Here is a 27,773-nt window from a genome sequence, read left to right as displayed (position 1 = left end):
ACTGTAGTGACAGGACAAGGGGTAATGGGTTCAAACTTTAACAGGGGAAGTTTAGACTGGATGTAAGGAAGAAACTCTTTCCTGTGAGGGTGGTGAGGCACTGGAATGGGTTACCCAGAGAAGCTGTTAATGCTCCATCCCTGGCAGTGTTCAAGACCAGGTTGGAAGGAGCCTTGGATGACATGGTTAAGTGTGAGGTGTCCCTGCCCATGGTAGGGGGGTTGGAACTAGATGATCTTAAGGTCCTTTCCAACCCTAACGATTCTATGATTCTATGATTTCTGCTGAGCAGTGCTTACACAAGGTTGAGGCCTTTTCTGCTTCTCACTCCACCCCACCAGTGAGTAGGCTGGGTGTACACAAGAAACTGGGAGGGGACAGAGCCAGGACAGCTGACTTCAACTGACCAAAGAGTTATCTCTTACTACATAAGGCTGGGGGAATAAGAAGGAAGGGTGGAAGGGTGGTTTTTCAGAGTGATGGTGTTCGTCTTCCCAAGGAACTTGTGATGGAGCCCTGTTTTCCTGGAGATGGCTGATCACCTGTCTGTGATAGAAGTAGTGAATTAATTCCTTATTTTGATTTTGTGCACAGCTTTTGCTTTATCTATTACTTTATCTCAACCCATGAGTTTCCTCTGTTTTACCCTTCTGATTTTCTTCCCCATCCCACTGCGGGGAGGTGTGAGCAAGCAGCTGTATGGTGCTTAGTTGCCAGCAGGGGTTAAACCATGATAATGTCACACTTTCAAGAACTGAAATAGTTTATCTGCATTGTGATTTCTTCAACAAGCTAATTTACATACAGAAATTAAACATTGTACTTCCATTATAATGGAGTACAATGTAAACTATATTATAAAATTAAACTTGTAACAGTAACATACTGAGAATACCAACTTTGGTTTTATTGCTGTTTTTTAGGTTTCGGGAATATAAAGTCATCGAAGCTTTGGTAGGACTGCTTACTGATCAGCCTGAAGAAGTTCTTGTAAATATTGTTGGAGCACTGGGAGAATGTTGCCAGGAGACAGTAAATCGAAGTACTATCCGTAGATGTGACGGAATACCACGTCTAGTGAAGTTACTTACTGGAACCAATCAGGCACTACTTGTGAATGTCGCCAAAACAGTGGGAGCATGTGCAGCAGAACCTGAAAGTATGATGTAAGCTTTTCATATTCATAGTATCCTGAATTTTGAAGGGGAAAAAAAAAAGTTATTCTGGCACAAATATAATCATCCTAATCTGATTTAAAATCCGATTTTAAAGGACTTTACTTTTTGTTTTCCACAGGGATGTGTGGGTTAGTTACATTCTACTGTAAAATATGCTATATGTTTAATAATAATAATAATAAAGGAAGTATGTAGAATGTAAAGATTTTGCATTTTGTGGAAAATCAGATAAACCTTTAGTAAACTGATTTGTCTTAAAGTTAAAATTCAAAGTCACAGAGCACCATTTTAAAGTGCTATATAATAGATACCTGTTTTGCCTTCTCCTTTTGCATCTGTTCTCACATCATAAATAATAGCCTAAATTAGAGAAAGTAATTCTAAAAGGAAGTGTGCACATTTGCTGTCATGAAAAATACTTCTAAAAATTTTGGAGTATTATTTGTATTTTATCTGTTTCTCCCCTTTCAATCATTCCTTTTATGAACTCAGACTTTGTACTCTTTCCACCCCTTTTATTGCTGTGCAAAACCAAAGAAAAAGACACGCTTTTTACTGAGAGGGTCAGTGCTTTCTTTCATTTTTTGATGTAGGTTTGTGCAAATTAAAAAGATCCTTGAGTTTTATAGTTAAGTGTTTCAGATAAATGCTGAGGTTGGCATTTACTGTGCTTACTGTTCCCTTACAGGGATATTTTCTTCAAGATTCTCAGCATATTTCTCTCCCTGTACATAAGGAAGGTCAGAAAGAGAGTTTTATTAAGCTCCTCCTGTTCTGATTTGCATAATTCACTTGATATTCATATAGCAGCGCAGGGAATTCCTTTCCTGAATAAGGCTTTTGTTTTCATGCTTTGGCTGTCACCCAGTGGCAAAAGGCTAGATGGTACACAACTGTAAACATGGGTTGTGTGAACAGTTATCCATGTAGCATAACAGTATAAATAAATGAAATCACTTTCAAGACATACCTTACTAAAAATCAGCCTTTGGAGTATTATATTAACCTCACAGAATTAGTGTTGTGAACCAACTGAGAAATTTGAATGCCAATAAATACAAATTTATATTTATCAAGCCTCAGAGATACTCCAGTACTCAGGACTGTCACTTGTAGCATCCAGTATGGATACCTTCATACTGGAATGTGGTCAGTATAAGCACAAAAAACATGTTGCTAAAATTGTGATAGGACAAAGTCCATCTTGTTTTTAAGAAAGAAAGAGTACAGGTTGTTTGAATCAAAATTTTACAGAGTTTACAAAGAGTGGACAAAGGAATCAAATGTCAGATTTGGTTCATCTGAAAAAATTCTCTATTGAAGGTTCTCAACTTTTAAAATGTTTTTAAAAATATTTTAAAACATTGACAAGTTAACAAGATCTTGGATCAAGAGTAGAATATACTTTATTACTATAGAAAAACTGTGATATAAAAATTATTATTGTTAGCAAGACTGACATGTACCTGAGGGAATGGTTGGACTTGATGGTCTTAAAGGTCATTTCCAACCTGATTGATTCTATGATTATGATTCTGTTGTGCTGGTTAGACTTGTCGTACTAGAAGAGATAATGCTGCTGTCTTTTCCCATGGCATGATTCATCCAGGTGTGTATAAGTTTGATACCAATCCAGCAAGGTATTTAAAAGCAATACTTAGTTAAAACATTTGACACCAGGGCATTGACACCAGACACTTTTCACATATTTAATGATTGCTTGGTTGAGAGCTCTGCCTCTCAGAGTTAAGAGCACCTAACCCCCCCCCCCCCCAAAAAAAAAAGGGGTAATCCATTCCTCTCCCTTCGCCTCCTCTCAGATCAGTACAACAGAAATTGAAATTGTAGCTCCTCATCCAAAGTACTCTCCTTTTTGGGAAGTCAGTGACCAAAGACATGAAGATACATAGGCTGTTTTATGGAATTTACAGAATTTGGGACTAAAACAATAAGTAGACTTGTTAAAAGCTGCTGCAGAGTTCATTCTCATTCTGTAAACATTTTCTGAAGTTCTTAAGCGAAAGGATAGATCTTAACAAGGATGTGGAGATGTGCCAAGATTGTCTTCTAGAAAGAAGCAATGCCAGGCCACTTGTAGCCTTGAAGTATATACATGATACTTAATGATGAGTGATGAGAACTTCCCGTTGCAGGTTGGTACTTTGCTGTTTCTGGTGTTCCTGGTTCATCTGGCTGGATCCCTATTACATTACTTATTTCATAATTACTTATTCCTCTGAATGGCTTCAAGGTTTCTAGATAAGCTGTTCTCTACTATTAAGCTTCTCTCCTGACAAACTTGGCTGGTGGGTCTTGAGGCTTGTTTTGTCATCTGTTACAGACAAGAACTGTTGAAAGAGTTATTTTTTTAAATTAGCACTACAGAAATTCTGAAAGCGATGATGATTTTTCTGGATTCTGCTATCATTGACTTTCATATGTAGCAGAAACACAGCACAAAGCAGGAAAATTTAAAGAGAGTATCAAGCCCTCATAAGGATTGAGAGTTTTCAGATATATTCTTACATTTTATTAGCTGTGTGTTTAACAAAGTTGGGCTTACAGACTAAATATTCAGCTGAGCAGTCTTCTATTTTGAATGTGGTTATACTTGCAGCAGTAGATATGCGGAAACCAGACAGACCGAGACTGGTGCTCATGTAATTTCTGTGAATGATTTGAGGGTATGTAAGGAAGATGATGGGATTAAGATAAGAAATAGCATAATAATATGGATAATAAAAAAAAAAAAAGAGAAGCATTCTATGAAGCAGTGCAGTTAACTTCTGAGAGAAATACTGTACATTTAGCATATGTTCTATGGAAAAAGCCTGCACTGACAAAGAGGGATGAGTAGATCAGCAAAGGTGGATCTACAGCTTCTGTGTCTATGTATTTTGTCTCTGCCATGTTTACTAGTTGACACTTTAACTTCTACAGCTACTGAGTGGAATCTACAATAATGTTACTTTTCTGCACCAAACCTTTACTTTAGGGCAACTTCAAGCCATTAAGTGATTCTTATTGACTCTACTGATCTATGTAAATTAAAGAACAGCATCCAGCTTCTCTCACAGCAAAAACTAAATTGACTTATTTTACAAAAAGCATAACTATGTGACTGAACTTCCTCTCTGTTATGTGGACAGCATGAAGCTGTTCTGCATACTCAAGTCTGCTGCACAGCTAATGGCAGGGATGCTGCTGCATACATCTTTTATGTGCATTTGTCTTTTTGAGGAACTTTTTACATTACTCATTTTCTCTTACTAAGAGAACTCGTGCTTATTCTTTAACTGCCACTAGATTACCGTTTGCTGTTTTAATTTGAAAATCCGTAGACTTCATCTCTAGCATTCAAAATTGAGGGCTTGGAATCTTAAAAACTAAAATGTACAATTATTTTAGCCAAACAGATGGAGTTTGAGTCATTGGTATATAATACTATTTATCACATCAGTCCACAGTGATTAGTGAAAGTTTTGAGAAACATGCTAAAGTGTGGTTTCGAAAAAGACGAGATTACATTCTGCCAGAATTAAACCCTATAATCTTACAGTGAGCGCAATACAGTCAGTATAACTTTGTTTATTTACATTTGTATTTGTGGTCTAAATTGGCAGGCAATTAAACTGAAGTTCTCAAAAGTTCTGGCAAATAACATTGTAACAGAGAAAGATGATAGATATGACAAACAGATGGCTAGGCTGTGTGTATGTATGTATGTTTAAGAAATTCATGTTAAAGTTTCTACTGGAAATGTTCAATATTAAGTTTGAATTTGAGAGATCAGTACTATTTCAGATTAACAGCATTGCTAGTTTCAGATATATATAAAAAAGAGGAAGTACATTTCTATAATTGTGACCCATGTCTTGTGCAGAGATCTCATGATGTTCAGTGGTGTCATGATATCAAGGTTCTTAAATGAAATTAAGTAAAAAGTCTATTAAACAACTGTTGATTGTAAACAACCAGCAAAAGTTCTTAAAAAAATATCTTGTTAAATTATCTGAACTGGTCAAGTAGCAAATACTAATTCCCTGTAACCTAGACATTACAGAACTCTCTAAATGGGTTTTATTGTGTTAATATTATTTGTCTATAAGACATATTCTATGTACACCTTACATCAGCTGTTCTGTGAGAATACCAGGAAGATGGTTTGTATATACCTTTTTTTTTGTATATACCATGTTTAGCACCTTCCAGTTACCTTTTTGTAGAAGTGATGTCAGCTGCATACCCCTTCACCTGTGCTCTAATATCTGACCAGCACAGGAGGACATGATAGAAGCACCCTTTCACTCCAGCTATTTCTAACTGCCAATACAACTAATCCTGGTTATTTTGAAGGAGCAGAATAATCTACACCTTGTTCTAAATATATCAGTGATCAAATAAGAGCAGTCTATTACAAGGTACAGAGCTTTGGATCTGAAGAGGCCAGCTGGCCATCTTGGTCCAGGTCTACTGGGAGATGCCTCTGTTCTGTTAATGTATAGAGCCACAAGAATTCAGGATCTGCCCTCTTGCTTCTTAACTCTGAGTGTTTATGTGTTTATGTGTTACTTATAGTGAAACACCAGACAGCAATTACATATAATAGTCTTCATTTCTACTTTAGGTGACCTTCATGCCTCTTAGGATTTTGCCTACTAATAGTGTTCTGTACATTAGATACATTACATGCATACAGTTCAGCTATTCTATAAAGCATTTAAATAGTTAAACTTTGTAAAATATTGACATTTTTACTATCAACTAAATACCACATTATTTCAGCTTATGTGAGATTCCTTTCAGCTTTCAAAGAAAATGCTCCATATCTTTATTAAAAGACCTGTCCTTTAACAGTTGTGGTTACTTAATGCAGATATAACTGTAGTTTAATTTTATCATCACAATGTCAAAAAACTATCATAAAATATATCATTACATGAATGTAAGCACAGAGTGATTAATGTACTAGCCATGGATCAATACAGAACTGAATGCCAACGATAGTAAATTTTAAGACATGTTTGCATGTATTTAACATGGTAAGTAGCTTATTACAGCATCCTGCTAATAATGGTATAATAAATCTGGGGAAGATACAAAAGCCATATACAAAAGCAAATCAGAATATTGTTTAGCATTATGCCATCAGAGCTGAAATTTGCAAGATATGCAGGTATATTTCCCCATCTCTTCCTTTTTTTTGTTTATTTCTAAAGACATGAAAATGTGTATTTTTGTTCACTTTAAAAAGGACTTTTCGCATAGAAAAGAAACTAATGTCTAAGCTCTTTTATAGAGGAAACATTTTTCAGGGCCATTTATTTTAGTGTTCCCTTTGCTTTTATAGCAGATATGCTCATTTAACACCCGTTTTCTTCATTCGCTACATTTTGTAGTGAAACCATAGAAAAATTGAATTCTTCAGCAGTGCTTTCTTAACTGGCAAATATATGCTCTCAGCAAGATAAAAATAAAGAGGTTTGTGCTTGTATGGCAACTGCACAACAATATGAGAATATAAGAACATAGTTCTTTTCATGCAGAGTTCTTTTCATTTGCGTTAATCTAGTGTAACTGAGAGAAAGCAGTAATCAGCGATGAACAATGTAATTTGAAGATTTGTTTGTTTAGTTCATGCTGGTTTTTAGTTTGATTTTATATATGTTGAGTGGTTAAAGAACTACACTTTCAGGTATTCTGTTCTGTTGGGTCTAGAACAACTGGTCTTTCTGGTCTACAAGCAAAAGGCAGAACCATAAAGTAAACCTTTAAAAGCTGAAGAGAAAACAAGAAATCTGAAAAGAAAATGAAAGTAAACTTTACATTTAAAAGGAAGCTTTTGAAAAAAAAATAGAAAGGAAAGATATATCAACTTAGAGTTTGTTTAAGTATGGTGGAAAAATGTGAGCTCAGTGTTTGGCTTCTATCTCTTGATTTTTATATACTGGTTGGAGCTGGGTCATTTATATTTAGCCTCTCTTGGGAGGAAGTACCTCATGTTGGTAAATGGTCAGTGCTCTGCTTGACTAGGAGAAAGATTCATGGGTTATTTTTTAATTAATTCCAATATAGGAAAAAAATTCCTTGTGCTTTTTGAAAGGACAGGGAAGTGATGTTAAAATTGCTCAAAAGTGTTCGAGGTTTGGAGGGGTTGAAAAGCTTGTTTTGAAGTTTTATTTACATCACCATTACTATCTGAACATATATATGTAATTGCGTAGTTTGTGATCATGCTATTGTATCTTGTTGCATTAAGACTTCTGAATTTGTCATTTGAATGACGTTTTCCTTGCAGCTGATTTGGAACTGAGTAAAATAAAATAAGCTGTATTAAAATTAGCAGATCTTAAAAAACTTGTCTCTTCTTAACCATAGTTTTGTGCAAAGGGACTCTTCATTGGGGACTGTAGTGATAGGACAAGGGGTAATGGGTTCAAACTTAAACAGAGGAAGTTTAGATTGGATATAAGAAGGAAATTCTTTCCTGTGAGGGTGGTGAGGCACTGGAATGGGTTGCCCAGGGCGGTTGTGAATGCTCCATCCCTGGCAGTGTTCAAGACCAGGTTGGAAGGAGCCTTGGGTGACATGGTTAAGCACGTGGTGTCCCTGCCCATGCAGGGGGGTTGGAACTAGATGATCTTAAGGTCCTTTCCAACCCTAACTGTTCTATGATTCTATTTTGAAAACATTTTTAACCAGTTTATAGCAAAACGTTATGAATAAAATCCTGGGTTATTTTAGTCAGAGTTCATGTCTGCAATTACTATTTTTGCTTCAAATGATGATAGAATAACATACAAAGCTGATTTTACTATTGGTTAAAAAATTTCCTGGCAAACCTATATATACTGAACGCAAATGAGATGTTTTATCTGATGATTTTAAGCACAATCTGTATTTAGATGTATCTTGTATTTACAATTAAATATGTAATTTTTTACTCTGTACAATTGGATTTTTAATTTGAGGTTAGCCATTGAAGGTGTACTTGCTTTCCTTTATCTTCAGCTCATCTGCTTTGGTTTTAACATATCTTTTTGAAAAAAAGACATGTTTGTAAAGGCTATTAAGTGTTGTTTGACCTTCCTTTCCATGTAAGGACCATCCTTTCCACTGGACCCTAATGTGAAGTTAAGATCCCGAAGCCTGATTGATATATAAATATAACACAGATGGTCTAGAGATGATTCTGATGATAATTCATTTTTCAGCTAGTCGCAAAGATACTTTGATTACAGTGTGTTTAAATAATTATGACATAGTATTCAGTGTTAGTCTTGCTGGTAAGGAGCACACGGGGAAACAAGTTACACGTTATTCATGCCCAACAAAGGATGCACTGTGGTGTGACCATTTTAATTTCTAGTGCTAGATTAGAAACATAGTATTTTAAAGTATGTCATAGAGTAAGGTAAATACATTAGGCATAGACTGAATAAAAAGTTAAATACATAGGTTTTGGGCATAAATATTTGTTTTGGAAAGTATTTGTTACTATATGAAAGAAGCCAGTATGCTTGAATTCAGATTTAACTTTGCATGCCAATCGTTAAAAAGTCACATGCTTGTTTTCATGTTTATATGAGTCCTGGTTATAATATAGTTTATCTTCTGTAAGAATTTTGAATGACAGTACTGAGAAAAAAGTAAATAACATTAATGAGATTTAGTTAGAAAACATATTCTGTCTTTGCATCATTTGTTCACACCCATTGGCTATAGTAAGCAATGTTTACTGAATATGTTGGTGGCAATTAGCTGGTTACACAACACAAGCACTTACATAAAGTAAAACAGTATGTTAAAGAAAATCATACCAATACTTCTTAAAGCAGTGTTCCAAGCAAGCATATTTTAAAATTTAACATTGTCTACTCCATAAGTAATTATCTCTCAAATATCTCTCCTTTTTTTTTTTTTTTTGGTCTGTTTTTACAATAGAATAATTGACCATCTAGACGGAGTTCGTTTGTTATGGTCATTGTTGAAAAATCCTAATCCAGATATTCAAGCAAGTGCAGCCTGGGCTATTTGTCCTTGCATTGATAATGCTAAGGTAAGAAAGTATTTAAAGGAATAGTTTTGTTATATATATCCCATATATAACTTTTGTATTTGGATGATTTACAGCAGTACTTTGCTGTTTGCTTTTTACACTCTCTTCATTTCATTCTGATAACTGCTTACTAAAACGATGTATACACGTCTCAAAAGTGAATAGTCCTCCATCTAGCACTCATTATAGCATTCTGGTTTGCCTTCACAGTGCTTAATGTATTTGCAAAATATATTTTGATAACTTAACCAGGACCTAAACTGTTCCCAAATAAAGCATGCTGAAAATCTGATAATGCTGAAAACAGATTTTTTTCTCACTCACAGGCTATGAATAACAGAGATAGTTGTGGTTGTTCTTCACTATGAGGTACTTCAGCTATGTTCTCAAGAGACCATCATTCGATTTCAGAGCGTATTTCAGACTTGGTGCCAATGTAATCCTTAGATTTTCTGCTCAGACTGCCAACAAAAAGTGCCAGTTGTGAATAGTGGTTGTTATGCAGGTCAGTTGTACGCAGAAGACTGAGCTATTAATTTGTTTCATGTCAGTTTCTAAATAGAGATAAAAGTTTCTAAATAGAGATAAGTATAATCTGTAAGTCATCTGCAGTGTATTCTTACCACTGACTGACCTATGGTAAAAATGAATGGGGAAGGTTTTGTTTCCCATTAGGAGTTTCTTAGAATACTAAGTAGTCTGTTATCCATAATCCCAGTACAGTAATATCTTCCATTTCTAATTTACCTCCATATTTAATGCAACTTTTGCATCTTCTCTCTACTGTACCACAAATATTTATTCTTCTATGTGTCATTTGAGATCCTGACTATGTAAAGAATGGAAATTCCTTCAAAGTGCTGGATATTGTTTGCAGGCAGTGTTTCCTATTTGAAACTGAACACTGTAAGGTTGCTTTTAATTTATATAGATGGATGGTTGTAGATATATGGATGAAAGTATTGTAAGAACATTTGGTCTTGATTTTTATAACTTAAGCATTTTCTGTTTCTTCACAGTGATTTTTAAAATGCAGCTTCCTTGCCATGTTTCAGAAATGCTGGTTATCTTCCCCACACACACATTTTTTTTAATATACACTGTAGTATAATAATTTTTTTTTTTTGTTACCAAATGGGGTGTATACATTTCTGCTCAGTCAAGATATGACTATACCTTCATCTCTCTTGAACAATAATCCTATGTAACTGAATGTTAAAATATTAGTTGATCTCAGTACTGAGGTAATACTTACTATGTGTAAGACTCTGCAACCTGTAGTGCCAGAGTAGAACTGCACATTTCTAGAGCTTCCACTAAAAGCTCAATCAAGGCCAGCTACTGAAATTATAGACTACATGGATTTTTGTCTTAGGTTTTACTTTTTATTCCCTGGGGGTATTTGATGAGTGTAAGCTATGTACATCTTTAGTGTAACTATCCTCTTGGCTGCCTGCCCTAATGCTAATCTGTGACCCCACAAAGAGTTCTTTGTGTGAGACGAAGGCAAAGTGGTACACTGAAGCAAACCTACCAATAATACCCTTTCTTCTGTCACTGAATGGAAAGAAACATGTATAAAGCAGTGATTATAGCCACACTGTGGAAGTGCAGTAACTATTTCTATTTGAACAAAATTTTGATTTTTTTTATTCAAAGTTAATAATATTCAAGAACTTATGCGATCTTCCAAGAAGCACAGCTTGGTTTATGCAGTGCTTGATTCAAAAGCAATAATAAGTTTATGACTTTAAAAGGTTTATGTGCATTCTGGCTTTTCCAAGCCTGTACTTGGGACAGTAAACCGTGTTTCAAATAGCTGTGATCTTGGAATCTGAATTTGCTTTCATTTTGTGTTCTTTTCTTTTGTGGAAGTTGTAGTGGTTCTCTTTTGTAATGTGGAGGTTCATTGATATAATAGAACTTGTTAGTAGTATCGGAGACAAATTTTTCCTACAATATATTACAGATCCATTTTCTGCAGACATTTTCTGCACTTACGAATACTTAAGTCTAACATAAAGGTTAATTTCTATAATATTTATAAAATCTTAGAAGATAATTGATCATAATGATAGGGCTGTTGCCATAGTATGTATGTGATTCTCTATCAAGCATTTACCATAATCTGTTTCAGATTAGAAAGTCTACCATTTCTGTTTTACCGTTTGAAGGGTAAGAGTCACAAAAGTCCAAGACTTGAATTCTCAAGATGTTTAGGTGCTACCTGGTTGTGAGCTTTTGAGTCTAACTAGTCTGCCTGCTGTTAGATAAGAAGTTAAATTTGAAAAGGGAACAGAATCCAAGTTCCAATAACCCTAGACTATATATGCCAAGAGTTACAGTATGGTAGCTGGTTCAAAGTACTTCCCATGGCATAGAATCGTATCAATACGGTATAGGTAAAGAACATTTTTTTGTTACAGCAGTACGATACAGGCTAGTGATATTTGGTCCATGACAGATCTGAGACTTTTTTAACAGAGGCCTGGGAAGAGTTGAGGGATGTTGCCCGGGAAGCTAGGGACCAAGTTAGGAAAGCTGAGGCACAGTTAGAATTAAAATTGGCTAGGGATATTAAGGATAACAGGAAGGGATTATACAGGTACATAGCAAATAAACAGCAGACTAGGGAGAATGTAGGCCCCCTCAGGAGCCTCTCGGGAGAACTGGCTACACAGGATTTGGAGAAGGCTGAGGTTCTGAATGACTTCTTTGCCTCGGTCTTCACTGGCAAAGGCTCTGACCACACCAACCAAGTCTTGGAAGGCAGAAGCAGGGACTGTGAGAATGAAGACCTTGGGCCCACTGTAGGAGAGGATCTGGTTCAAGACCATCTTAAGAACCTGAACGTGCACAAGTCCATGGGTCCAGATGAAATCCATCCACGGGTCCTGAAGGAGCTGGCGAATGAAGTTGCTAAGCCACTGTCCATCATCTTTGAGAAATCATGGCAGTCAGGTGAAATTCCCGATGACTGGGAAAAGGGAAATATAACCCCCATTTTCAAGAAGGGGAAAATGGATGACCCGGGTAATTACAGAGCAGTCAGTCTCACCTCTGTGCCTGGCAAAATCTTGGAGCAGATTCTCCTGGAAGGCATGCTAAGGCACATGAAAAACAACAAGGTGCTTGGTGACAGCCAGCGTGGCTTCACTAAGGGGAAATCCTGCCTGACCAATTCGGTGGTCTTCTATGATGGGGCTACGGAACTGATGGGCAGGGGTAGAGGAGTTTGATGTCATCTTCCTGGCCTTGTGCAAAGCGTTCGACACTGTCCCGCACGACATCGTTGTCTCTAAATTGGAGAGACATCAGTTTGATGGATGGACCACTCGGTGGATAAAGAACTGGCTGGATGGCCACCCACAAAGTTTTGTGGTCAATGGCTCAATGTCCAGCTGGAGACCTGTAATGAGTGGCATGCCTCAGGGATCGGTGTTGGGACTGGTCTTGTTCAACATCCTCATCGCTGACATGGACAGTGGGATTGAGTGCGCCCTCAGCAAGTTTGCCGATGACAGCAAGCTGTGTGGTTCGGTTGATACCCTGGAGGGAAGGAATGCATCCAGAGGGACCTTAACACACTTGTGAGGTGGGCTGATGCCAATCTTATGAAGTTTAACCATGCCAAGTGCAAGGTCCTACACCTGGGTCAGAGCAATGCCAGGCACAGCTACAGGTTGGGCAGAGAAGAGATTCAGAGCAGCCCTGCGGAGAAAGACTTGGGGGTGTCGGTCGATGAGAAACTGAATATGGGACGGCTTCAGTGTGCGCTCACAGCCCAGAAAGGCAACTGTCTCCTGGGCTGCATCAAGAGGAGTGTGACCAGCAGGTCGAAAGAGGTGATGCTGCCCCTCTATTCTGCTCTTGCGAGACCTCACTTGGAGTACTGTGTGCAATTCTGGTGTCCTGAGCCTAAGAAGGACGTGGAACTGTTGGAACCAGTCCAGAGGAGGGCCACGAGGATGATCAGGGGACTGGAGCACCTCCCGTATGAAGAGAGGCTGGGAAAGTTGGGGCTGTTCAGCCTGGAGTAGAGAAGGCTGCATGGAGACCTCATAGCAGCCTTCCAGTATCTGAAGGAGGGGCTATAGGGATGCTGGGGATGGACTCTTCATTAGGGACTGTATTGATAGGACAAGGGGTAATGGGTTCAAACTTTAACAGGGGAAGTTTAGATTGGATGTAAGGAAGAAATTCTTTCCTGTGAGGGTGGTGAGGCATTGGAATGGGCTGCCCAGAGAAGTTGTGAATTCTCCATCCCTGGCAGTTTTCAAGACCAGGTTGGAAGGAGCCTTGGGTGACATGGTTAAATGTGAGGTGTCCCTGCCCATGCAGGGAGGTTGGAACTAGATGATCTTACGGTCCTTTCCAACCCTAACTATTCTATGATTCTATATGCATAACATAGCAGAGCTTTCTGTTGCATTCTGTTCAGTTCCATTCGACTCTCTTCTGTTCTTGTCCATTCCATTTTATTGCCTCCCCTTCCCTGCACTCACAAGTTGTACAATGAGGAGATCCTCATTTACCTGAAATGCCAAGGGAATTTTGGCTCCAAAACCACTTTCAAAGACACAGCTCAGAACGGTTACAGGTAGAAAGAGTATTTGATTTATTTCTAAATAAAGTGATTTGATTTAGTTTAGCTTAGTTAATTGTAGTCTGGTTTAGCTTAGACCCTTCAGTTTAGCTGGAAAAACCCTCCCTTGCAGCCTGACAAAGGAAAGCCAGGGCAGGAGCGGTGCCGTGGTGGTGAGAGAGCAGTGCAAGAACCAACCCAGCCAGAAAGGGCCAGGGAAGAGCTGACGAGGGCTGGTGCTCAGTACTCCAGAGGACAGCAGCGAGTCCCGGGGCCACGCTGGGGCCACCCTGGGAGTCCAGAAGGCTGCCTCTCCCCGGATGCGGGGCACGAGGGCCACCTGCGTGGAGCACGAGCAGCTGCCTTCGGGACACCATGACCCAAAGGAGCCCCGTGAAGGGGCTGTGCTCGGCTGCAGAGGAAGGCAAAAAACCCCAGGGACGCTTGCTAGTCCAGCCTGGGGGGAAAAAAGCACTTCCCTCCCCCAGCTGCAGGACACGAGGGGCCGCCTTCGTGGAGCATGAGCACCGGGCGATAACGCAGCCAGAATGGACCCAGGAGCCCTGACAAGGGGTCATGCTCAGTGCTCAGAGGAAGGCAAAAAACCCCCGGGGACCGGTGCCAATCTGCCCCGGGGGAAAATTCCTTCCTGACCCCAGTGCTGGCGGTCGGCTACTCCCTGAGCACGTGAGCAAGACCTGCTCCCGCTCCACACGCTGGTTACGCCTCTAAGGGGACAAGGGGACACTGGCACTGCTTTTTCTGCTTCCACCTGAAGCCATCTCAGGGGCTTCCAACAGCAGCAAAATGCCATTGGCCTGATGAATCCTCGGAGCACGAATCCTTCCTGTGCTTGGCAGTGGGGGAGGGCACTGAGCCGCCTGTGCATCCTTTTTCTTCTGGCTACTGCCACTCTCTCCCCAGGAGGTGAGGACGGCGAGCTCCCTGACAACCAAAGCAGGATCCCTCGATGATGCTTTGAGCGTGGCCCCTCCAGGAGCTGGAACCGCAGCAAAGAACCTCCTGCAGCTTCGCAGCTTCAAGTGTTCCTTCCCTCAGTCCCCCTCTCACCTAATTCCCTGCTGCCCAGCAGATGAGGACGGCGAGCTCCCCAGTGACTGGAGGCAGGATTTCCATCCATCCATCCATCCATAGATCCGATGACCTTTGAGTGTGGCCCCTCCAGGAGCTGGAACCGCAGCACAGAACCTCCTGCAGCTTCACAGCTTCAAGTGTTCCCTCCCTTAGTCCCCCCCTCACCTAATACCCTGGTGCCCAGGAGATGAGGATGGCAAGCTCCTCAGTGACTGAGGCAGGATTTCCATCCATCCATCCATCCATCCATAGATCCGATGAGGTTTGAGCGTAGTCCCTCCAGGAGCTGGAACCGCAGCACAGAACCTCCTGCAGCTTTGTGCAGCTTCAAGTGTTCCCTCCCTTAGTCCCCCCCTCACCTAATACCCTGGTGCCCAGGAGATGAGGACGGCAAGCTCCCCAGTGACTGAGGCAGGATTTCCATCCATCCATCCATAGATCCGATGAGCTTTGAGCGTGGCCCCTCCAGGAGCTGGAACCGCAGCACAGAACCTCCTGCAGCTTCATGCAGCTTCAAGGGTTGCCCCCATCAACCCCCTTTCCCCTGCCAGGAATTCCCCCGGTGCCCCAAGGACTGCCTCTCGGATGCCCTCCGCCTGCCAGCTCTGTCCTGGTGGCAGCGCCGGGCACTCTGGCAGTGGGGCAGGGGCGGGCGCTGGACTCATACTGCCCCGGAGCATTGTGATGCTGCGTGGCCGGGTGCCGGCACTATGACACGGGGGTGACGGGGCCCCTGCAGCCCTGCCCACCGCAGCCCTGCTGCTGCTGCTGCCCCTTCACCCAGCATCCCTTGGAGAAAGGCCTTTGTCCTGCTGGCCCTGAGGCAGCGCCTGTGCCCAGGAGGCCCAGGGGATGTCCCTGCCCATGGTGGCCACACACTGGGCATCGCCGCGGGGTGTCCCTCTAAATAAATCTGTATGTTCATACTGTATCCGTAAAGGCTTTTATACCACGTACAGTCATGGGAGTGTGGCGATCCCAAAGGGGAAAGGAAAGGGGTTTGGGTTCCATCTGCATGAACTTGGCAGAAACGTAGAGAGCATGCAGCATTTCCTCACCATTCCTTATCAATACACCAATTGGCATTTGCTACTACACTGCCTATGATGAGGTCTTCTTGGAAAGGAGAATTCAAGAAATCTCTTCTGCGTTTGTTACGCAGGGTAACGTTTGTAGCAGAGGGTGTTTAGATATTTGGTTGTGTTTGTTAACATTCATGTGTCTAGTTTGGGCATTTACCTCTTGTACTACTACTTGAATGCAATACCTTACTGACTGCAGCCTAATTCCACGTTCTCGAAAGCTCAACAAAGTGTTTTGATCCCAGTTCGGTTTAAACTGTCTGGGCCGAGCAGGTTTTCCCTGCAACACTCATGAAACACAAGTAAGTGACTCAGTTCTGTAGGATAGTATTAAAACCCTCGGGGAAGTATCATGTAAGAAGAACATGGAACTAGGAGAGGATCTGGTTCGAGACCATCTTAAGAACCTGAACGTGCACAAGTCCATGGGACCTGATGAAATCCACCCGCGGGTCCCGAAGGAGCTTGCGAATGAAGTTGCTAAGTCACTGGCCATAATATTTGAGAAATCATGGCAGTCAGGTGAAATTCCCAACGACTGGAAAAAGGGAAATATAACCCCCATTTTCAAGAAGGGGAAAATGGATGACCCGGGGAACTACAGAGCAGTCAGTCTCACCTCTGTGCCTGGCAAAATCTTGGAGCAGATTCTCCTGGAAGGCATGCTAAGGCACATGAAGAACAGCAAGGTGCTTGGTGACAGCCAGCATGGCTTCACTAAGGGGAAATCCTGCCTGACCTTGGTGGCCTTCTATGATGGGGCTACAGAACTGATGGACGGGGTAGAGCAGTTGATGTTATCTACCTTGCCTTGTGCAAAGCATTCGAGACTGTCCCACATGACATCCTTGTCTCTAAATTGGAGAGACATCAGTTTGATGGATGGACCACTCAGTGGATAAAGAACTGGCTGGATGGCTGCACGCAAAGTGTTGTGGTCAATGGCTCAATGTCCAGCTGGAGACCAGTAACAAGTGGTGTCCCTCAGGGATCGGTGTTGGGACCGGTCTTGTTCAACATCTTTGTCAGTGACATGGACAGTGGGATTGAGTGCGCCCTCAGCAAGTTTGCCAGTGACACCAAGCTGTGTGGTTCGGTTGATACCCTGGAGGGAAGGAATGCATCCAGAGGGACCTTAACACACTTGTGAGGTGGGCTGATGCCAATCTTATGAAGTTTAACCATGCCAAGTGCAAGGTCCTACACCTGGGTCAGAGCAATGCCAGGCACAGCTACAGGTTGGGCAGAGAAGTGATTCAGAGCATCTCTGCAGAGAAGGACTTGGGGGTGTTGGTTGATGAGAAACTGAACATGAGCTGGCTTCAGTGTGCGCTCACAGCCCAGGAAGGCAGCTGTCTCCTGGGCTGCATCAAAAGGAGCGTGACCAGCTGGTCGAAGGAGGTGATCCTGCCCCTCTACTCTGCTCTTGCGAGACCTCACTTGGAGTACTGTGTGCAATTCTGGTGTCCTGAGCCTAGGAAGGACATGGAACTGTTGGAACCAGTCCAGAGAAGGGCCACGAGGATAATCAGGGGACTGGAGCACCTCTCATATGAAGAGAGGCTGGGAAAGTTGGGGCTGTTCAGCCTGGAGAAGGCTGCATGGAGACCTCATAGCAGCCTTCCAGTATCTGAAGGGAGCCTATAGGGATGCTGGGGATGGACTTTTCATTAGGGACTGTATTGATAGGGCAAGGGGTAACGGGTTAAAACTTAAACAGGGGAAGTTTAGATTGGATGTAAGGAAGAAATTCTTTCCTGTGAGGGTGGTGAGGCATTGGAATGGGTTGCCCAGAGAAGTTGTGAATGCTCCATCCCTGGCAGTTTTTAAGACCAGGTTGGAAGGAGCCTTGGGTGACATGGTTAAATGTGAGGTGTCCCTGCCCGTGGTAGGGGGGTTGGAACTTGATGATCTTAAGGTCCTTTCCAACCGTAACTATTCTATGATTCTATAAACTGTACACTGTAGTACATAAACTGTTACAGCTCTGACAGCCATAATATTGGTTTGGTATCAGTCACCACTTCTATATGCCAGGATTATTTTTAACTGGTTTTAAACTTAAGAATTTAGTTTAGAGTGAAGACTTTATGGGTGGGCTGACAGTAATATAACTTGAGTGGTACAACTCTCCTAGGATAATTTGCACAGCACCTGTAAGTGCTACTCATGAGTTGTAGGCAAATTTCTCATTATTTTGGATAAATTAGTTCATACATTTCTTTAAAATATAAAACTTAAATAGACAAGGATGTCATTTATTCAAAGAGATTATCTTAATAGGAGCAGTTTCTTATTAATTAGTTCCTTACTTCCAAAAGTAAGTTCCTTACTTCCAAAAGGAAAAGTTACTACTGCAGGCACATGGTAATGACAAAGTGTAAGTGCACTGTCCAAGAAACACAAATGATTATGAAAAATGGCTAAGAAAAGTCTACTCAAGTCTGTTGATGTTGGAACAGCAGTATTTGGTTATGATGCTTCTTTGAAAAACAGTATTTATAATGTTCTCGCAATGTACGTCAGCCCAAACAGAAAAATGTACAGAAACTCTACAAAGATGTTATTTGGGCTATTATAAAATTCATCCAAAGGCATAGTGCCAATACGAGGAGTACTGCCAACTTGAGTTTGTATGAAAATACCTATTTCCTCACAAAGTAACCTTTAAATAGAATGTCTCAAAATAAATTGAAGAAAAAGAAAAAAGGAAAAGTAAAAGAGAAAAAGGAGAAAAAGACAAAGAAAGAGAAAAAGTTGTAAGGGTTATTTTCCATCCCCATATTTATTAGTTTTGGGTACAAACATTAGGTTAGGAATGGTAATGTCAGGTGTCATATTTTTTTCTGTCTTTTGTTGGTGCTTGTGTATCAGCTTTCAACTTCCAGAGTTTCAGTTTTAGCTTTTATTATAGCTACAACTGTGAAGGCTCTCTTAAAGAACTTCCAGAAGCCAGTTACATATAAAGTCTATCAAAATAATTTAACAATCTGAGACTGGGGATTTGTAAGAAGAGAAAGAGAAAGTTACTCTCTTTTCTTAAAATGTACTTGTAAAATGACATCTCACGCTTTTCTGACCAAGCATGAGTCTCCCTCCACCTTCCAAATTACTGCATCCCTTTCAGCTCTGCAGTGGAATTTCATGGGTGTGATGAAGGATGATCAGCTATTTAAAACTGTCCTTATATTTCCTACATGTGGGGAAAAACAATGTCCATGATGACACAAAATAAAAAAAAAAAGCCCAGAATCAAAACTAAAGTAGATTTAAGAGGGAAGGGTCATGAGATGGGTATGTGTGGAGGTCAAGTAGCCTTCATTACTGCAGAAGTATTATATACTGAGGAAGTGATTTCTACTGGAGCCAGCAATCTGGAGTTAACCTGTGGGTGGAAAATATGCTGCTGATGACCCATGCTTATTTAGGATTCTTACACAGGTTTTGCTTGTTATGGAAATTTTAACATAACCAAATGTATAAAACCACAGAGAATATTTCTCTACTAAAAATAACAAAGAGATATAGTTGAACTTGGAAATTCTTCCGATATTTAACAAATAGTAAAATTATTTTCTGTTTTAGATAAATTAAGATGTTTTGTTTACACATTTTGCTAATTTAAAACTGTAGTGTGCAAGGATCAGTCATGCCCATAATGCACACACTGTTGTTCATTTGTTTTATATTTTAAAAATTTTACTTAAATAGTACCAATACATTTTTGTCTATGTACCATTCTTTGGTTAAGCCTATAATGTCAAAATTCCCTACTTGAATACGTACAGCATTTTCCAGTTTCTTTGTTTTCCTTGCTATGCTTCTTGCAATTCTATACAGAAACCTTGGCACCTCAAACTCAGTGCTCTTACTACTCTCTTTCTATTTTCCTATTTGTTTTCTCTAGACATTAGCATTTTTAACATCAGTCAGACCTACTTCTTTATATTTGGTCTAATTTTTATGCAGTTGTTAATCCCTGATATCTGGATGTTGACTTTCCAAATGGTTAAGCATTTGTTATGAACTAAACTTCAAAAGAGTACTATAAGAGATGGAAAAAAGGCCCCTCAGGCCTTCCAGAGCCCCAGAGTCCTTGGAGATTTAGGAAGCCCGGGAAGCCGGACCTGGCTTCATGACTCAATTGCTGGCTGCCTTTCTTGCCAGCATACATGCAAAACCAGCCTATCCAATGATTCTCGACACAGCCTGCCTAGTTTCATGAACCAACTATCAGGAGTCGTTTTGGGCCTCCTATAGACACATTACCCTGGAGATCCTGAATGGACTGACATAAATTGCCCTGAGGTGCTTAGTGTCTACAAATATAGGAGTCCAGTTCCTGTAAAATGCATAACCTGAAAGCTGAGAAGCAAAGGGAAACTAAAAACGTAACCCATATCTTTGTCATTGGGGAGCCTCAGGTCTTAAGTTCCATACAAAGCAGCTGCCTGAGAGCTTGGAGACCATAAGAAGCCAAAAAGCTTAGGAGCTCCTGGAGACCTGGCTTTCCAGCTGTTTGGCAGCCCATCAGGCAAGAAGTCAGTGATTCTGTGAAAACCAGAAGCCAAACAGCCTGGCAGGCTACTCACCAGCCATCTGGCTGACAAGAGAAAAGATGAAGAGACACGTTGGTAATTTAGCCTGCCTTTCTGCCTGGTTTCTGTCAAAACTTTTCAAGAAGTCGTTGTATTCTTATGGAAGGTTTTGGTTCCACTCCATTAGCATTTTCTGATGGAATACTGTTCCACTGGAAAATATTTGACCAGCTTTCCTTGCAGTTAGTTTATAATAGCTACACATGCTGGTCAACAGCTTGTCATGTAGCTTCTGTACTTTTAAATTATACTCGCTAATTGGATTTTAAACACCTGTAAAAAGTTTAAACCCCCTCCTCCTCCCATTTTTTCTTTTTCATCTTTTTCTTTCTTCTCCATCTCACTTTTTCCCTATCTTTACCCTCTCACTTGCCACATGGGACTTCCATAGATTTTAAGGCAAGAAAAGAGCACAGAAATCGTTGTGTCTCATTTGCTGCATAACATAAACCAGAAAATTTGAAGCAATCATTTTATCTAGCACAGAAGCTTTTGATTGAACTATAACATATTTTATACTTCATGCTTGTTCAGATTCTGAGTGGTCTGTAATGGTAAGTGGTATATTATGATATGATTGCTTTCTTATATACCACTCAAATTTATGGAACAATGCCAGAGTTACAAGGACACAAAGAATAATTGTTCTAACAGTTTATTAGTTTGTACTGCCACTGCAGTGATTGTTTACCTAGCCTGTCCTCAGAACATTCCAGTATTGCTGTCTTGCATCTCTACAATATTAAGCTACATACGTGTCCTCTCCTAGTGACCAGCTTTACTGGAGACACTGTGATGTTGTTCAGTTTGAGGGTGTAAACAGAAGCAGGTCAGAAGTTTTTGAGTCTATAATGTTGGTTGTCCTACACTTGATTCTAATCTTTGGCAGATGTCTGACCTACAATTCATTTTAATCTATGGTTAAAACAAAGATGTAGTGTACCAGCTTCACTCTCTAGTAATTATGGATGGTAGTGTTTAAATCTGTCTGAATTACAGTACCAAAAATAAAAATACACTTGGCAACCAGCTAAACCTGTCTAATAAGGGCATTAGACCTTTTTATATGGAGCAGTGAGGTTTTAGGGAGTGGCTCTCAGTCATGTACCCTTTTGTCCTTTACTGATCACCTTTTCCCCATAGGAAACCTTGCTAAGGAAGATCATCTCATTCTTGGAAATGTTCACTATGACCTGGAATCTGTGTAACCTGATGTTGGTGGGCATTTGGCCTGCTGGTCCATACCCCACCCTCACTTTGGGTTATAGGACTTCCTATTCTGGCAGAGACACTACCCACCTTGAGTTCCCCTAGGAATCCACTGGACCTTTGCAAACTATTGCAAAGGGCCTTTGCAAACTTTAACAGGGGAAGTTCAGGATAGATATAAAGGAGAAGTTCTTTACTGGTAGGGTGGTGAGGCACTGGAACAGACTCCCCAAAGAAGTGGTAAGTGCTCCATCCCTGGCAGTGTTCAAGGCCAGGCTGGATGGAGTCTTGGATGACAGGGTCTAATGTGTGGTGTCCCTGCGCATGTCAGGGGGTTTGGAACTAAATGATCTTAAGGTCCATTCCAACCCTAACTATTCTATTATTCTATATTAGAGGTGACTATCTCATAAACATATTAATAATTATAAGAAGAGTATTAGGCACTTATTTGGATTCAGTTCAATGCAAAACTGATGGAAACAAAGCCTAGCTTTTCCAGTAAATCAATGTTATCTGTTTCCCATGCTTCCATTATTAAAATGCTTTTCAAAATAATCTGATGCAAATCATGACATTGTCTCTACGGTGGCCTCAAAGGACTTTGATAGTAGTAGTTTCACTGCTTCTGTGAAAAAACTTAAGATTTTGGCATTTACTCAGGACTGAACTTCAATGACAGTTGAGAGGAGGGGAAGGAAATGTAGGTGTAGGCCACCAGACTGAAAAGCAAGGAAGACAATAGACAAAAGGACTATTAGAAGTTGCATGAGTGAATATGTGGACTTCTTTTTTCCCCCACCATCTTTTTAGAGAACATGCATTGCATGCTTTCTTAGGCTGTACACTTGGCTAATGGACTTTGCTTTTGTTTCTTGAAACTATGAATAACAATATACTTGCCAAGTATTTAACTATGTGGTGATCAAATCCTGAAGACCTAGGAGTAAGGAACTGTGTTCTTCTGGTCTACGGAGTAGCACTGGAGCCACGTTAAAGCTACTCTGCTTTCCCACTCTGGCTTTAGCTGCTTCAGTGAGGTGAAGAGGACAGGAAAATCCATGTTGCTTGTCTGCTGTTGTTTTCCCAACACATTGTGTTTTCCCAACACATTTTATTTTCCCAACACAGAAGAAAGTTTGTGAGATGTAGTGAGTTAGTCTCATCTTACAAGATGTTTCTTCATCTGTTCTGCTACAATGGAGGCCTCCACAGCTGTATAGACAGGAATAAAATTAGCCTTTAAATATAAATCACAACTCAACAACTGTTGTTTAAACAACTGTTGAGTTGTTTAATAAGAAAAATTAATAGAAACTTCATTATATAAATTGTGTGTTTCCTTTTTAATTGAACAACTATAATACATAAATTTATCTGTTGCATTTCTTCATTTTGAATTTTAAATTTCAGAGTGCTTTAGGGTGCTAAGTGCCTCAGTTGGGAATAGAGAATGGAAATGGACAGCTTCCTTCATTGAAGAAAACATGGTTTAAAGATGACCCTTGATAACTAAAATTATTTGCACAGCTAGACCATCACTTTTTTTAGGCAAAAGCAATTCAATTTGACAAATTAGCTTTGACACGTTAAGCTTTTTAAGACGTTCTAAGAGTGAAATACTACTTGTTTTTAGTGGAGAAACTTTCATCTTTACAAGTGGAGTATTTTAAAAAACAAACACAAAGTCTTTTTGTAATACAGTTTTTGGCTTTAAGTCTTTCATATAAAGAAACCAGTATTCACTTTGGAAAAAAACAAGAAAGGAATTCAGTTACAAAAGAATTCAGTAATTCTTTTACAAGAACTGTATGTCTCAAGTTTGAAGAATTTTATTTACTTAATGAAAATAACCACCAAAAAAAAAAAAAATAATGGCAAGAGAACTCAAAAATCCTGAATGTTTTCCTTGTATAAATACTGTGAAGATCAAATGTTTTTTCCAAATCTGTCTTTCTGCAATTATTGTAATGTTTTCTGCTCCCAATTAAGGAAAATGTGTGAAGCTTGTCTATTTTACAGTATTTCTACTCTTGGCAGAAGCTAATGTAGAAATAAGTGAAAAGGAAAATTAACTGAATTTTTTAACTGTAATAGTCATGCAGTGATTGTAGCAGGATGAGGCTGTTGTTAGCACAACAGGTAACTGTTGCCCTAAGAATTCATGCTAGATTTTTTTTTTAAACTGCTTGAGATTGCAAACTGCTCCCCTTTAATGCAATTTTTAAATAAACAGCATTTATTGTACTTTCTGAGGATAAAAACTTGCTGTCCTCTAGTTAGAAGACACAGTCATATGAAGTCACGAAAAATCCTGTTATCTCTTCCTGTCTTCTTCAGCCACTTAAAATGTAGTTAAACAAGCTGTATTTTTTTATATGTGACGCGTCAGGTTAAATATTACATTAAAAGTTGTAAAAATGATGAAGATTAAAATGAACATATTTCCTGTTAATGTGGTAAAATGCTCTTGCTCTCCCCCCCCCCCCCCCCCCCCCCCCCCAGTTTTTAGAAACGTTTTTATTGCTTCTCTAAATGTTTGTGTTTGGCTTCTTATTTTGTTTATCTCAGGAAATATCATTGTTAAAACAGAAGTATTCAGCCTATCATTAACACACGCACTCAGATATGTACAATAACATTATCTGTTTTATTGCTTATTAGTGATTTTATCAACATTTTTATCTATGAAGGGTGTTTCTTAGGCTTTATTCTTAACATACCATTTTTTTTTCCTGCCTAACTAAAGCTGATTAGCCTTGTTAGGACAAGTAAGAAGTAAGGTTTTGTCACAACAGATACGGGGAGAAAAGAAATTACCTAAATTCACTAAATGTATTTTCTTTTTCTTTCAAGTTGTTGTTTGTATAGCTATATATGAAGATGTACTCTAAGATTTTCAAAATACTGAAGTTTGTTGAATAACTTCATATGTAACGTGTAGCCAGTATCAGGTTGGAAATGGAACACTTTCGCCTTCAATTGCAATAGCAAAATCATGTTATTACCTAATAGCAAACAACCCAGACTTTGAAACAATGCCATTTACATATCTGCAGTGAGGTTTAAGGACTACAGGTAAATATGAATGCTTAACACACACTAATAGCCTGAAATGCCAAACTCTTTGTGTTTAGAACACAACTTACTACTGCATTTAGAACACAACAATTAATTTAGAAGGTGGAATTTAAAGATTGTATTTTTACATGTGTGAAACAAAGAAGTAAAAAAATATTTCCAAAGACAAGTTTTATATGATTTTCTTCTCTTATGTTACAAAAATAAGTATACATGAAAATGTCTGAGAGTTTCTGGGAACTAAAATCACAGAAAGTACTTTAGGTTTTATAGTATGAACAGCTATATGATCATTAATAAAAGAATACGCAAAGAACATAGATTCAGAAGAATTAAATCCACACCTCTGCAATTACAGGCAGAACTTCATATAATTTCTTCTTTAAACAGCTTTAAAGTATGACAATTTACATAATAATAAATACACATCTTCCAGTAAAAAAAAAGAAAAACCAACCAAACCACCCAAAATCCCCCCAAAAACACACCCCACACACACCCCCCCCACCAAAGTGAGTATGTGGTTTTGCTAAATGATGCCAGAAAGATTGCATTTGTTGTTTAAATTTCTTTGGGGGAAAAAAAAAAAATTGTACATAACATCATGGATTTTAAAGCTCTCATTTCAGTCCAACTTTCTTTTCATTGTTCTTCAAATTTCTTGCTTCTTTGTTTTTCTTTTTGTCTTAAACAGACCACCAGACTACACCCACAATCACATTTGGGAAACTTTCCTGACATGTGGTTTCTGCAGTTTCCCTCTGCTTTTCATCACTGTTTGAAGGTTCTGTCCTTGTGTTTAGCTGTTTTCACAGATGATTATTGACACTCTTTTCTTTTACTTACTGCTGAATTGTTTATATATTATTCCATCAGTTTAATTGGACTGTACTCCTTTATAAAATGTGGAAAATATAAGCTTGTCAGGAAAGAAGTATAACAAGTAGGGATATAAACACCTGGAAAGAAAATATGCAAGGTAGGAAAATATAAAATGTACATACTAGTTCGTGAAGATGGGATACAGATTATTCTATCTCTTCATGAAACATCTTTCAAGAGCATGAATAATACACAGATATCTGAACCATGCAGAAAAGCAGAATCATTTTAATATATAGCAGGGCCCCTTTCAGCTCTTAAAAGTTTACCTGTTGAACAGAAGCCTTTCTCATTTGTTGAGGTGTTATTTAGACACAAGGTAATGAACACGTCTGTAGTAAGTTTTAAGGAATTGAGTTAAATGTAAAATACCTTATTTTTTTTCCTTCTCCTGTATCTAGTCATGTAACCCTCTATCCCTCTAATATGTATAGGTAAGAAATTTCTGTGTAGCAATCTTTTCTGAGACCCGTTATCCACCACTTTTGGTCAAATTTTACTATTTCAAGACAGACATGAAAACTGATTCTGAGAAATATTGTTTTTATTCAAGTGATTGTAGATACATTTACATTGTGGTATGCATGCGCTAACAATGACAGATAAACATTTATGCTAGCGTATTCATGGGAAACACTGTAAGCCCACCTCCCTTTACATGTAGTTCACATGGTAGTAGATGTGGCAGAGCATTGCCTTTCCTTCTCTGTTTCTCTCAGCCGCTTTTCTGAGTCACAAACCTGTATTGTCCTTCTGCATAACCATTTAGATTTCTAGAAGGACCTCTGGTATATGTTCATTGTGGGTTTTATAGGACTTCAGCATGAAGTTTGCTCTTGGGTACTACTCTTTTTCCACATGGTTCAGCTTCTGGTTTTGACCCTCACACTGTATGGCTTTAACCTCTCCCTTCCAATCTCAAGAATTGCACTGCCTGTGGTGGAAAATATTTTGTTCTTGATGGGCCTACCCACTGCTTGTCCCTTCTATGAGAAAGAAACATCACAGCTAAGAGCTCTGTATAGCATTTAGACCCAGAACTAAAAAAGATGAACTGCATCATCTTCTGGAATTTTTGTTTACCAAGTCCATGAACAATCTGATGGATTTGCTCAGCAAAGCTAACACAATACAGTTGGACACTACTCAGTTCATAAATCAGCCCCCCAAAAGAAATAAATATGATCAAAACCATTCTTGGTTTCAGGGTCACTCCCTAGCCCTAGGAAAGTTCATACTATCCAACTCTGCACTTTCATGAAGTCCTAAGAACTTTCAGTCCGAAAGAATTTCAGGAGAGTGTCTGGCAGTTTTTATTGAAAATTTTCCTATTGACCTGTTGAAGGAAGCAGATGAAAGTAAGTCCACTTCAGACCTTCCTTTCTATCTCTGCACATTTACCATCACTGATATGCACAGGCTAAAGTTCCTTTTACAAAGTTAGTGTTAGCCATTTGGCCAGTCAGTTTTACTTTCTTTCCAGTGTAATAAGAGTTTAACACCAGGCCATCCAATGCCATCTGCAGATGTGTCACCACGGTGACACCAAGAATCTCCTCTCACCTATTCTCTATTCCTGTTTTCAATACCCTTTTGAAGGGTATGATTTGGGCTCTACTGTCGTACTTCTAGTAAATAGTTCCATAAAATTTAGATGGCCATCAAAAAACACCTGAAGTTCTTGCCCACAGTGGTTTCTGACTCGTATCTGTTTTGTAATCAGTAGTCCATGTGCTTTTCTTAAGTCTTGTGTTTTTACAGAAAACCCTAAGTTAGCCATAATTAAGTCATTTGCTAGTTTCTATATTCATTGGACAAAGTACTTCAAGAGAACCATTCATCTTTCCAGATCCACGTCTGAAAGGTTGAAAATATAGCAAAAAATGCCAGGCTGGATTATAGATTGTATAAAGAAGTCCTGATAAAACACAAATACCTATGCTTAGTATAGAGATCCACTCAACTAAAGTAACTGATAGGCCCATTCAAGTAGAAATAGTGATT

General features: G+C 39.4%; 1 protein-coding gene across 1 annotated transcript in view; it reads left to right on the top strand.

Moving 5' to 3' along the window:
* The window catches only part of ODAD2 (outer dynein arm docking complex subunit 2), a 93,066-nt gene that overhangs the window by 42,235 nt on the left and 23,058 nt on the right, over positions 1-27,773 (top strand). The window contains 2 exon segments of the mRNA XM_057432802.1: positions 924-1,166; positions 9,123-9,237. Coding sequence (XP_057288785.1) covers positions 924-1,166; positions 9,123-9,237 — 358 coding nt within the window.

This window comes from Pezoporus wallicus, unplaced genomic scaffold, assembly GCF_028554395.1.
Source record: "Pezoporus wallicus isolate ANWC-B61680 ecotype Strahan unplaced genomic scaffold, APGP_CSIRO_Pwel_v1 scaffold_2584, whole genome shotgun sequence".
NCBI lineage: Eukaryota > Metazoa > Chordata > Aves > Psittaciformes > Psittacidae > Pezoporus > Pezoporus wallicus.
This window is presented reverse-complemented; position numbering and strand designations above follow the sequence as displayed.